This window comes from Chelon labrosus (genome assembly GCF_963514085.1).
Source record: "Chelon labrosus genome assembly, chromosome: 19".
Taxonomy (NCBI): Eukaryota; Metazoa; Chordata; class Actinopteri; order Mugiliformes; family Mugilidae; genus Chelon; species Chelon labrosus.
The window spans coordinates 12,073,275-12,086,592 of NC_140352.1; the positions used below are offsets into that span (position 1 = coordinate 12,073,275).

Here is a 13,318-nt window from a genome sequence, read left to right on the forward strand (position 1 = left end):
CTTCTCTTTTTCTGCAGAATGACATAACGCCGCTGCACGTAGCATCCAAACGTGGGAACAGCAACATGGTGCGGCTGCTGCTGGAGAGAGGGGCGAAGATAGATGCACGGACCAAGGTATGCACAGCCCAGAAAATCTGCTTTGTCTGATATTTTATTCATGTTTAGTGGATATTTAAACAGCTGCTACGTCTGTTTTAGAACTACTACTTAAAATCAGCTTCCACATCCATAATATGGTTTTCATTTAAAGCAGCTTAAAATGTTGATGCCAATTTCTTTCAAAAATGGCTTTTATTTAAAGAAAATTGTTGTCATTTATCCTCCAATAGAAGCATGCAGCAGTTACCCTCATTAAAGTCTCATCTCTCAGGGTCACTCAGCGTAATTTTAGGTTTTTCCATCCTGTGATTTGAGCTGAGGGATTTTCTCAACCTATAAACATACATATTATCTCATAATCCTCTCGCAGCTGTGCGGGTGGGGTTGAGGCGTCACCTGCAGGATCTTGTCATGTCTTGTCTCAAAGAGGCCATTGTTCAAAAGTTCAAAGCCTGAACATCACCTCTGTGTTTTCACAGGACGGTCTGACTCCCCTGCACTGTGGAGCTCGGAGCGGCCATGAGCAGGTGGTGGAGATGTTGCTGGACAGAGGAGCGCCGATACTGTCGAAGACCAAGGTACATCTACAGCTTCGGGGTTTCTTTATTTTATACTCCTAACACTCCTGATTCACATGCATGCCAACAAAGAAACAAACCGCAACCGTTTTAACTTCACGTCTTTCTTCTTCTTTCCCTCCAGAACGGTCTGTCTCCTCTCCACATGGCAACGCAGGGCGACCACCTCAACTGTGTCCAGCTGCTGCTGCACCACGAGGTGCCTGTTGACGACGTGACCAACGACTACCTGACGGCGCTGCACGTGGCCGCTCACTGTGGCCACTACAAGGTGGCGAAGGTCATAGTGGACAAGAAGGCCAATCCCAACGCCAAAGCACTGGTGAGGATAGAAGAAAAAAAGCAAATGGAAGGGGACGGATGAGGCTGCAAGCAAAGTCAAACGATTAATCGGTTAATTATTTTCAGAGCAGTCGACTAATCCGTAAACAATAACCATGCACCGATCAGCCACAACATTATGACCACTGACAGAGCATACAGACATAACATTGACCATCTTGTGACAATACAATGTTCTGCTGGGAAACTTTTAGACCTGGCATTTATGCGGATGTTACTCAGACACGTACCACCCACCTAGACCAGACCAGCCCCCCCACCCCCCCACCCCCCATAGCAATGACACTCCTTCCATCCCCAGCAGGAAACCAAGAACGGTTTAGGAACAACTAAAAAACAAAACATGAGGAACAGCACAAGGTGTTGACCTGGCCTCCAAATTCACTAGATCCCAAACTGATCAAGCATCTGTGGGATGATCCACAGAGGCCCCTACCTTCAGCCGATAGGACCCAAAGGTCCCCCCACTGACAACTTCCTGTTGCCAGACACCACAGGACACCCTCAGAAGGCCCATGTCCTTTCTCTGATGAGTCAAAACTGTTTTGACTGGTTTATTCAGTTCAGATCTAATTAGGAAAGCTCTCCTTTACTTTATTCTGATCCAGTTGGTTGGCTGAGATCGTGCTGAGGGAAGTGCAGCTGTATTATTATCTGCAAGGTTTTCTTACACCCACTCAGAACGTTAACATATGAGCAGAAACAAACTGCTTACAACTTGTGAATGTACTGGAAAGCAGCAGATGAGGACTCGACGACTCCCTGCCAACGAACAATCAGACTAAAACTAATAAAACTAACTAATTGGGTCTCTCTTTAAGGGAATTCACACACTTTTGACGTTAGCATTCAGCCGTTGTCAGATGTTTTCAAGCACGCCTCACTGCAGGAGTCGACACAACACTGTGGTGCATCGACATGTTCCATTAGCCTAGATTTGATTAGTTTTCCATTAGCAACCGAATGACATTCAGTATTTATTGCAGAGCTCTTAGAAGATGTGGGTTCTGTTCAGTTCACTTCAGACTCGAAGTGAACTGAACTCTATTTTAAACACGAGAACAACATGTACAGCTCCCTGCCCGTTCACGTATCTGCTCAGGGTCGTGTTAATGACTTCATCTTCCAGCCAACCAAAACGGTCTTCCTTCCTTCCTTTCAAGCCTTTCAATTTCCTCACCCCTCCTTTTGTTTATTCCTCACCTCCCTCATTAAACCTTGCTTTTTGTTTGTTTATGTAGAGCAAGGGCCTTTAATGCGGATGGGAAGACACAGCACCGGAGAGAGAACATGATAATGAAGGAAGCAGGCTTTAAAAAAAAACAAAAAAAAAACCCGGCCACTATCTTGGCTTAAGACAAGCATCTCTGCTCTGTAATGGGAGAAGTCTGGGTGTGGTTAGAGCACTGGGACTTTATAGCCAGAGAGAATGAGAAGAAGAAGAAGAAAAAAAGAGCACATGGAGAGGAAAATGAAGTCATAGGATTGAGCCAGAAACCTCAAAGTCAGGAGAGTAAGAAAGAGAGGGAGGAGGGTGGGAGGGAGAGAGAGAGAGGGAGAGAGAGAGTGCAAGCTGTGGAGAGAAAAGTGTAAAGTTTCAGAGCAGTCTCCTTTTTTAATTTTTTTTTTTTTATAGCTCGGAGTCGATTATTTCCACACATGGCACTGTGGTTTGAATGCAGAGGGTTTAAGAGAAAGAGTGACATAAAGAAGGGGGGATAAAGGGGGAGAAAAAAAAAAGTTCTTTGTGCTGTATTTTCCACCCGGTGTTCCAGACTTGTCTTCTCCCAGCTCTGCCAGACCTACAGACCTACAGAGCTGCGCGCAAGACTTTTTTTTGGACTAATTTATACACTTTCAAACCGATTTATTCTTGTTTTTCCGTGCTTCAGAATGGTTTCACTCCCCTGCACATCGCCTGCAAGAAGAACAGAGTCAAGGTGATGGAGCTACTCCTGAAGCATGGAGCGTCTATACAGGCAGTCACAGAGGTGAGTGTGTCGGGAAAGGGGGGAGTCATCATCATCGTCGTCGTCATTAGTTTGTTTTTGTGTACTTCCACTGCGTTTCCGATGAAAACGCTCGTACTCCAATTCCAGTCAGTGTTGCCTTGAAGATAACCATTGTAGACTGCGCACACTTCCCACATATCTCCGACTAATTGATGTCTGCTGCGATGAGATGATTTCAGCTGGGTGTAGCCAATATTTATGCATCAGATCTCAATATGAATGAAACTATTTCTGTCACAGACACATTGATTTAACACAGGAACACTGTTTGAACACATTAACTTGATGTTAACAATGACTCATTAAGACTCAACTGATTGATTTGAAATCAATGAAATCTATGTTCTTGACCTGAATGCATATTGTAGCATCTCACACAAAAGAAGCTGCGGAGGCTATATTTTCATTATTGTCAACAAATCTTGTGAAACATTAACATTTCTAGTGGGGACTACTTGCAGCTTGAAGGACAGAAGTGAAACTATACCACTGACTAGCACTATGAAACAAACACGATACAAAAAAAAAGCAGTAAATCACAGCTAATCTCTAGACTGGATGTATTAAACTGTCAAACATTCGCCATTAGACGACAGAGTATGAGGAGAGGGAACACTGTCGTATCGTTTTGTCGATATGTGACGGTCGCTCCTGCTTGTCGTCCTCTCATCTCTTCTTCCTTCTCCCGCGTGTGTCTCGCTCTCCAGTCCGGTCTGACGCCGATCCACGTCGCGGCGTTTATGGGACACGAAAACATTGTCCACCAGCTGATCCACCACGGGGCTTCACCGAACACAAGCAACGTGGTGAGTTCAGGAAGTTCATCATCATTAGTTTGATCATCAATGTGATATGGCATTTTCTCATCAATCTGGAGCCTATCCCAGCTGTCATTGGGCGAGAGACGGGGTACACCCTGGACAGGTCTCCAGTCTATCGCAGGGCTAACACAGAGAAACAGACAACTATTAACACTCACAACTACGGCCAGTTTAGAATCACCAATTAACCTAATGAGTGTGTCTTTGGTCGGTGGGAGGAAACCGGAGTACCCGGAGAGAACCCACGCAGACACACGGAGAACATGCAAACTCCACACAGGAAGGCCCATTCGGTCCATGAATTCAAACCCAGAACCTTCTTGCTGGGAGGCATCAGTGCTAACTCCTCAAACACTGTTCACATTGTTATATTTAAATGTTTTAGACCTTGGAAAGTATCTTAAATGTCAGTAAAAGAGCAAAGAAGTGCTGCTGTAGGAAGCCTAATGGGCCAAGAAGCTGTAGTAGGCTTCACCTCAACCAGCTCAGAAATTATGTATATGACAACTTTTGCTCTTTAAACTAAATGTTGCTGGTGATACTTTCTCTAAAGTATACTGCCATTGAAATGCAGTAAATTTACTATTGTCTGGAGTTGTTTATAAGGTAATGGCGCTTTCTAGTGAATTTCAGGGTTTGTTTAGATGTTCCGCTGCAACTTTAGCATCTAAATGATCCTGATATTTCCTTCAGGAGATGTCAAAAACCAAACAAAAGTCATTGGGATCATCTGGCGGCCAGAAACACAAGTTAAAATCATGTGGCGTTGTAACTCCTGGAGGTATAAATGAGCAGCTGTTGTGCTGGGTTGTGTTTATAACTTATTTCCACTGCCTCTGCTGATTTTAGATGTTTACTTACTTCATGTGTATCTGTCATTGTTGTACTGGTTCTTAAACTTGTCTTCCACCTCTTGTAAAGCAAACAGAACCTTTGACGGGGAAATCCGAACCTAGAAAGGGAACTTAAGGTTACCATGATGAGTAATTCCCCCCACAAACCCTCAAATCACTGTAATTGGTGCAGACGAAATCCCTGTAAGAGGAGAGGAGGTCTATTAATGCCATGTGTAGGTTTGTCATCTTTCTGTAGGAGCTACAAACTCTTACCTCTGACCCTCACATTAAAGAGAGAGAGACAGATGAGTGAAAGAGATGATAGAGAAACGTGTGGGGGGGTGATAGGGGGGAGAGTGCTGCACAGTCAACTCCTCAACCCCAAGTATTTGGTCGCCCACGCCGTGTCTGTGGCCAGGTTGCCGTAGAAACGGAGCATTATGGGACGTCATTATGTTGAGTTGGGTGTGGAGATCGAGGGGGTCTCTCTCTCCCTCTCTCCCTCCCTCTCTCTCTCCCTCCCTCGGCTTTTCTCTTTCTCTGAGAACATCAGGGCAGTGACAGAGAGCGATCTGGAGGAAAACTTTGATTGACCTCTCGTTGTCTTGTGCGTGTTTCAGAGGGGCGAGACGGCGCTCCACATGGCAGCCAGGGCGGGACAGTCAAATGTGGTCCGGTATCTGGTCCAGAACGGAGCACGAGTCGACGCAAAGTCCAAGGTAGACTGCATCAGCCACAATACTTTACATCTGTGTGTCTGTGTGTGTGTGTGCACTTACGTCAGTGTTTTATTTAGACTGATTATAGTCAGAGCTTGAGTGTGTGTGTGTGTGTGTGTGTTCGTGTGGTTGTGTCTTTGCACGTGTCTAATTACAGTACAGACACTCCTCTTGTTTCCAGATGTTTTATTGTGAGACAGAGCTTTTGACGGGAAGCTGCCACGGCATAATGATCAAAATGAATGGTTTCTTTTTTGGAATACACCGACAACAATGAATGTTACAATCAAACTTTCTTGATGACTAAACTTGTTAAGTGTTGGATGGCCTGTAGGGAGAAGAATGACACAAAATAGTTGAATAATAATTTGTAAAATAACAAAATTTAGATTACTTTCTTGAACGGCAGTGTGTAAACGTGTCAGACAACACGAAGCTTCACTGTTCTTTACAGCAAGTGTTTTGCTGTTAAAGCTACAGAGGATGTGATGTTTTTGTTCATTCCCCTTTGTCCACTCTCCCAGCACTTTTTTTTTGTGACATCAGGCACCTAAAATGGCTTAAAACCCACACATTTTACACACATTAAACAACAGACAGACACAACTAGCAACAAGTATTTAGCAGCTAAAGAGTCAGAAGTGCCCCTTTAGGAATTGTTAACGGCCCAAATCTGAGTTGAAAGAGTATAAATACTGAGTTTACATTTTTGGTCAGAAACACTCCAAACACTCTTCCAAATGATGATGTTGCTCCTGGTTGTTTAAATAAGCACTCACTGCTTCCATTAATGTTCTCCCTTTTTGTTTTTTTGTGCCAGGATGATCAGACTCCGCTGCACATCTCAAGCCGTCTCGGTAAGCCAGACATTGTGCAACAGCTGCTGGCCAACGGAGCGTGCCCAGATGCCACGACCAGCTCGGGATACACACCTCTACACCTGGCTGCCAGGGAGGGACACAGAGATATAGCTGCAGCGCTGCTGGACCAAGGAGCTAGTCTGGGTATTATTACCAAGGTAAATATCAGTCACCCAAATACTATGGGATTGATCTCATGCTATACTTAAAAACTAAAAGAAAACAGTTTTCAAATACCCATTTACAGGGTTTCACACCTGCAACACAAACTACTAAAAGAGGAAAAATGTTGTGCTTATAACACTACAGACATGTAATGGAGATTGTTGATTGAACCAAAAAATGCAAACATATTGCAGGCAAGCCAGGGGGACGCTACTGTTACAAACACACACACACCACATACTACCACGTACAGGAGTCCAGAAACCATCTGGACCATTAACCTGATTAATGAATACAGGGTAAGGTTGTATACGGATGTAGATCTTCCACATTTTGCAGTTCTTTGTAGTCTTTGCTGCTTTTTGTTCTAACTTGGGCAAGAAAAGTAGGAAAGTCCTGGCGTGTGACCTCCACAGGGATGTTGTAACATTTGGACTTGGTGAAGTCAAATGATTGGGGAATACAAATTACAGTTGACTGTGTGCCAGTGGAACAGTTGTGTCATTGTAATGTTTGGACTGGAGTCTGAAAGCGCTGCTCTCGCTGGACGAGCAGTTCGTCCGGGTTTGCTTGAGAAATACTCGTTTCAGAGCAACAGTGGGCACTGAGATGGTGCATTTTTAAGGCCACGGAATTCAATAATAATTAATTATTAAAAATGCATATAAATTACACAATTGTATACATTAGCTAGCAATGCCGCTCAGTAAAGGTCATAGATTACTTACACAATGTTTTGCAGGTCTTGAAAAGGCTGGACAAACCCAGACGTTTCCTGAAGTGTAGTTTTAAAGCTCAGTGCGGCACTTTGGTCCGTTGCCAATGGTGGCAGCGGCTGACTCACGCTAACCCCCCGACTAATTCAAAAATGCTCAAAGAGGTGAAGCGTGAGTAGAGCCGAGGCTTATGGGTAAAGCCTGGGCAGACAGTTAACCGCCTCAGACTGTACCCACTCAAAGCAGCCACTCCCTTAATTATACATTATGATACATAAATTTAAGCCTTGATATAATATAAATGGGTGCGTTGTATAGAGATATAAAAATTCTTACCCACTCGGTTGTCATGAATGCAGAAAACCGGTTTATTTTTGCTGCGAAGTTGGACATTTTAACATCTCTTGAGATTGACTTGCTTTTGGCGACACCCTCAAGTGGCCATTAGAGGAACTGCAGTTTTTCGCACTTGCAGATTGGCTTTATCTTTAAGTTCAAGCTGTTGCAACCTGTCGAAACCTAGTGTGAAGGACAGGTGAAGCACAAACCTGTGTGTCCTAATATTTCTGTGGTCTTTAATATAATCAATCAGTGTAAAAAAAGAATGATCAATATTAATTTAAAGAGGCTTAAAGATAGATAGATCCGTCCACCCCCTCCCCAACCATGGATGGGATTCATACTACTGAGCTGTACCTTGAACGAGAAAGCCAAGTCTGAAGTCCATTACTATTAGTCACTTCTCTGTTTGCCTGCAGACACAGACGCTCACATATCGCACAATACACACATGCAAACTCACACAGACCATGATCACGGGTCTGTGTTCCCTCACAGCTAAAGAATCCAATGTAACGCACATCAAATGTCTCCACCCTGACCGTTTCTGTTTAATTTTTAATCCGCTCTCCATGTTGTCATGACACAACCCTGCAAATGAGTCTTCAGGGAGACGTGTATATTAAATAAACCAGGGGAGAAGATGATTACTTTAACTCTTTTGTATTAAATATGGTTTTTGTGTGTGTTTCTGCAGAAGGGCTTCACTCCTTTACACGTCGCAGCAAAATACGGGAAGATCGAGGTCGCCAACCTCCTGCTGCAGAAGAATGCGCAGCCTGATGCCGCCGGGAAGGTAACGCATGTTTGAGTTTTTTTATTAGGACGTTAGGTGCACACAGTTTCACCTCTAGCAGCTTAATCACCTCTGCTCATACCGCACTGGACACTGTGACTATGCTCGTGTTTGTGTGCGTTCAGAGTGGACTAACTCCACTGCATGTGGCGGCGCACTATGACAACCAGAAGGTGGCGCTGCTCTTGCTCAACCAGGGAGCTTCACCGCACGCTGCGGCAAAGGTACGAGTTTAAATGTTCCTCGGTGCGCCGAAACCTCTCTGTTTGGCTCGGGGTGAGAGCGGGCTGACCTGGATTCCACATTCAATTTCTCTGAGCTCCGTAGTGGAGCAGTGCGTCCTGATTGGACGGTTGGACGCCCCTCTCCAGTTTTAACAGTCCACTGGAACTGACAAGGCTCCAATTTCTGTTACTGAGGGAATATCATGTCATTTCCATGCAGTGAATACTACAAATATATGTACTGTTATATAATTACTGTCATTTCTTGAACATAAATTAATTTCTTTGTGCTTTAAATATGATACTGTACAGCCCTGGGTATTGTACCGTACGTGTTAATAAAGAGGTTGTGTTTTTTGGGGAACCAAACCAACAAGATGTGCAGGTAATCGGATTTTGTTAGATTCAAACTGAGCCTGGGAAGCCGTTTCCCCCTGTTTCTAGTCTTGATGCTAAGCTAAGCTAACATCACCCGGCTTTATCTTCACGTTTGACACACAAATATGTGAGTGGTCTCTCAAACCTGAGGCATTGACATGCTCTCTACAGCAACCTACAGCATCTCACTGCACGGTTAAATAAGTCCTCTATAAAAGCCTATAAAAGTATTTAACTGTTAGTTGAAAATCCTCATAACATGCCTCACCTTCATTGAGTGAGAACACTTTTAAGTCTTTGTTCTATTGTTTAAACTTGGTGGTGGAGAAAGAAGGCAAATTATTCTTCGTCTCTTTTCAGAATGGTTACACCCCGCTCCACATCGCAGCTAAGAAGAATCAGATGGAGATAACCACCACGTTGCTGGAGTACGGCGCCTCCACCAACACGGTGACGCGGCAGGGCATCACTCCTCTGCACCTGGCGGCGCAGGAGGGCAACGTGGACATAGTGACTCTGCTGCTGGCTCGGGACGCTCCCATTAACATGGGCAACAAGGTGCGATGGTGCTATTCTCTCTGCTTATAACATGGGCTTAACATCTAGCTGCGTGGATACTATAAACATATATTAAACAGCCAGCGCTTTAATTCTACTTAAAGAAAATGACTGTCTTTATCCAGGAGAAGTTATTTGATGTTTCCTATGCCCTGTGATTCATGATCATAAAGTGCCATCCTGCCATCTTGCTCTGAGCAGCTGTGTTTCTATCCCTTTTACTCTATCACCCTGTGTTTATCGTTTCTTCCTGTCTGTCCTCAGTCTGGTCTGACTCCGCTCCACCTGGCTGCCCAGGAGGATAAAGTCAACGTTGCTGAGGTGTTAGTCAACCAGGGAGCTGTTGTGGACCCTGAGACAAAGGTAAGGATGCTAATGTCCTCTTGTCTTAAAGGAAGATGTTAAAAAGAAACGGGGTACAAGTTAACCTAACGAGCATGGCTTTGGACGGTGGGAGGAAGCCGGAGTACCTGGAGAAAAGCCACGCAGACACAGGGAGAACATGCAAACTCCACACAGAAATCGATTCGAACCCAGAACCTTCTTGCTGCAAGGCATCAGCGCGAACCACCACACCGCTGTGCCGCCCACTCCGTCAACCAGTCATATCGATATCCCAAAATAAAAAGCTGCAACAAGGGCAACTTGGCTTCTAGAGTATCTTGAAAACGTTTCACCACTCATCCACGTAGCTTCTTCAGTTCAGTTTCCTTAGTTACAGTTTATTTTTGGAAGACATACTTTGACCTGGATGACCGAGAACCTTCACAGACAATCACACCAATGTTTGTCTCACCAGCTGACGACAGAACAGCGACAATGAGCAACACTTGAGCGGCGACTCTCGGACAATGGAGCTGCTCATTCCTGCTCACGTTGTAACTACGTCAACAACTCGGAGCTTTGTAAATGTTGACGTCATTTACAAAGCATTAGTCTTGTACTATCACTGCTTAGTAACTCCCCGAGTAACTGTGAGGAGTCTATACAAGTGACACATTTTCAGTTATTGCACCTCGGTCCGTGGAGCCCTTAAGACTGCAAGTGAGAGCTCACCGACGCACTTCTTGATTAATAACATAAAAATACGAACATTATACACAGCACAATCCCTTTTAGTTGGTTCAACCATGGATTATGAGAGTTGTAATCAGATGCCAGCAAAATAAGGGATGTGCAGGAGGGGTAGAGCAGCTAATAAAGCACATCGATCTGTTACACTGTCTGTCACGTCCTTTCAAAGACAAAAAATCCTCTGAGGAGGTCCTGGACTAAAATGTCTCGTAAAAGATCCAAAAAACACAAATGTCAGACACTTGTTTGTCTTCACCTCTAACGTCTTTATGTTATGTCCGCTGATTGTTGTCGGTCTTACATCCGGCTTTAGATGCGCTCTTAACAACGGCTGGAAGTGCTTTGGTGCAGAAGATTGTTGTGGAGTTAGGGATCACAATATCTCCACATCGCTGTATAAAAAAACCGATTCATTAAGTGTACTATGTGTTGATATTTCCTTTGAGTCTAAAGTGCTATTCGCAGGGGACTAGTTTTACCTGGGGACCTGTAGTGATTTATAATAATCCTGTGTGAATTGGCTGTGTTCATAATTTGTAAAGTAAAAATGACATTGCAAATTACCTAAAGTCAGTACATTTGCTCAGCGTGCGAATGAGCCACGTGAAAAACAGACATAGGGGGGCCATTTCTAAATCACATGATGCCCCCAGGTGACACTGATCTCGCGTGAATAGTGATTAAATTAAGAAAAACGTCTTCTCTAGTTCATGTATTGCCTTACTGAACATAATGAACGTTTTTAAATTGTACATTTAAGAAGTCAAATAAGAGGCTAGACTGTTACCTGTGACTCTTTGCTAATCACATTTTTCTGCCATCAGCTCGGGTACACTCCTCTCCATGTGGCCTGTCACTATGGCAACGTGAAGATGGTCAACTTCCTGCTGAAAAATCAGGCCAAGGTCAACGCCAAGACAAAGGTAATGTTTTAGCGACGACATCTGAGCAGTATATCATTCGCTGTATATCCTTGAGGGTGTATCGTGGATGCATTTTGACGTGTGCGTTTTCTTACTTCCTCTGTCGTTCCCTAACCTGCAGAACGGGTACACGCCTCTGCATCAGGCCGCACAGCAGGGACACACACACATCATCAACCTGCTGCTCCAGCACGGAGCGTCGCCCAACGAACTCACTGCTGTGAGTACACTTCAGCTATACTAGAAAATATATGAAATGACCCAAGGAAATCAGTAGTTTTCATTTTTATTTTTTTATTTCCTCTTTTTACCAGAATGGGAACAGTGCTCTGTCCATAGCCCGGAGGCTCGGCTACATCTCTGTAGTTGACACACTGAAGGTGGTCACAGAGGAGACTCTGACCACTCAGGTATGTGTTTAAATAATGTGTACCGACCCGGCCTTTTTAAATAAATATAGAAAATGTAAACTATATTGTAAGAACGTGTCTCTGTTTTTCAGACCGTGACAGAGAAGCACAGGATAAATGTCCCAGAGACCACGAACGAGGGGCTGGACATGTCCGACGATGAAGGTGAAGGCTTCGCTTTACTGATTTTTATGACGGATTATTGATGTGTAAACCTGACTTTAAAACTAGTCTCCCCACCCCCACTCCCACTCCCACCCCACTATAAAACCTGACAACAGTCACAACATCCCAAAGAAGGAGCCTATAAGTCTGTAAATGATCGGCTTGAGTCACCTTTGGCTTTTTGGACTGAAATAGGATGATATACACATCATTACCTTTATTTATTTCGTCATTTATTGATGTTTATTTTGTACCATAAATTCTTATATTTTCTTTATGATTTTGTTATGAATATGATTTATGGTTCCTATTTCCCCCTCTAACTGTCTCCTCCATCCATCCCAAACACGCAGTCCGTAAAGCCAATGTCCCCGAAATGCTCACAGAGGACTATTTTTCTGATGTGGAAGAAGGTATCGTTTTGGTTCTTTAAATCCTCTTCTTTTGTAATTCTTCCTGTTCTTAACACCTCCAGTCTCTGGTTTTGTTTTCCTTTTAACCCTCCCCCACTGGTGTCACCAGCTATATGCACTTAATTTCATCGTGAGCAGGAGAATAACATTGTGTAATTACTTTCCACTCCTGATTGAGTGTTCAATCTTTACCTTTTCTATTCAGGTTCAAGTGTTTACATGACGTTTCTTTCTGCTGGGTACTTTCTCTCCTGCTTTTAATATTTTCCCCAAGTTTAGCTGCTCATGTGATAGTGTACTTGAGCACTTTCTGCCCTCCGACTCCCTCGTCCCGCGTCCTCTTTCTAAAGCGTCCGGTTAATTTCATGCACCGAAGTGCGTTTCTGCCGGTTGCCATGCCAACTGTCTGCATGCGGCGCTGCGGAGTGGGTAGCGGATTTCTTTTCACACACACACACTTGAGCCTTTGTCTTCGGGGGCTTGTCGGTGATGCTTCCATTGTCGTTTCACCCGGTCGGGGCAAAGCAAACACTCTGAAACAGCTGCTGCAGAAAGTGTGTGTGTGTGTTTACTTTGTGTATCTCTTCTGGTCACTATTGTGGCTCGAAAGCTGCCGAACTTGAACTTTTCACCGACCGTCCCAGACGGACATAGAGCTAGGGATTGATATATGGAGTTTTCAATCAATACTCTGTTTCATTTTGCCCCTTCCTGCCCTCGGGTACTTTTGCCGCGCTCATGGGAAAGAATGGCGGGCTTTCATTTCATTTTTCTTTTTAGTCCGTCACATGCTTCTCGCTGTCGGCAGCTAAAAGTCAGCAGCCCGCAGAAACTCCCTCGAGTTGAAGCAGTTTTCTTTCCCGCAGATGTGTGAGGGGTGATATCATG

At 44.2% G+C, this 13,318-nt stretch overlaps 1 protein-coding gene across 2 annotated transcripts in view; it reads left to right on the top strand.

Moving 5' to 3' along the window:
• Nucleotides 1–13,318, top strand: part of LOC311503952 (ankyrin-1-like) — a 76,834-nt gene that overhangs the window by 17,440 nt on the left and 46,076 nt on the right. For both annotated transcript variants that reach the window (XM_084566878.1, XM_084566877.1), the window contains 16 exons: nucleotides 18–116; nucleotides 581–679; nucleotides 804–1,001; nucleotides 2,914–3,012; nucleotides 3,741–3,839; nucleotides 5,311–5,409; nucleotides 6,230–6,427; nucleotides 8,187–8,285; nucleotides 8,411–8,509; nucleotides 9,248–9,445; nucleotides 9,710–9,808; nucleotides 11,344–11,442; nucleotides 11,564–11,662; nucleotides 11,757–11,852; nucleotides 11,945–12,017; nucleotides 12,371–12,430. In XM_084566878.1, the coding sequence (XP_084423004.1) occupies nucleotides 18–116; nucleotides 581–679; nucleotides 804–1,001; nucleotides 2,914–3,012; nucleotides 3,741–3,839; nucleotides 5,311–5,409; nucleotides 6,230–6,427; nucleotides 8,187–8,285; nucleotides 8,411–8,509; nucleotides 9,248–9,445; nucleotides 9,710–9,808; nucleotides 11,344–11,442; nucleotides 11,564–11,662; nucleotides 11,757–11,852; nucleotides 11,945–12,017; nucleotides 12,371–12,430 (1,813 nt within the window). The remainder of the gene's footprint in view (nucleotides 1–17; nucleotides 117–580; nucleotides 680–803; nucleotides 1,002–2,913; nucleotides 3,013–3,740; nucleotides 3,840–5,310; nucleotides 5,410–6,229; nucleotides 6,428–8,186; nucleotides 8,286–8,410; nucleotides 8,510–9,247; nucleotides 9,446–9,709; nucleotides 9,809–11,343; nucleotides 11,443–11,563; nucleotides 11,663–11,756; nucleotides 11,853–11,944; nucleotides 12,018–12,370; nucleotides 12,431–13,318) is intronic.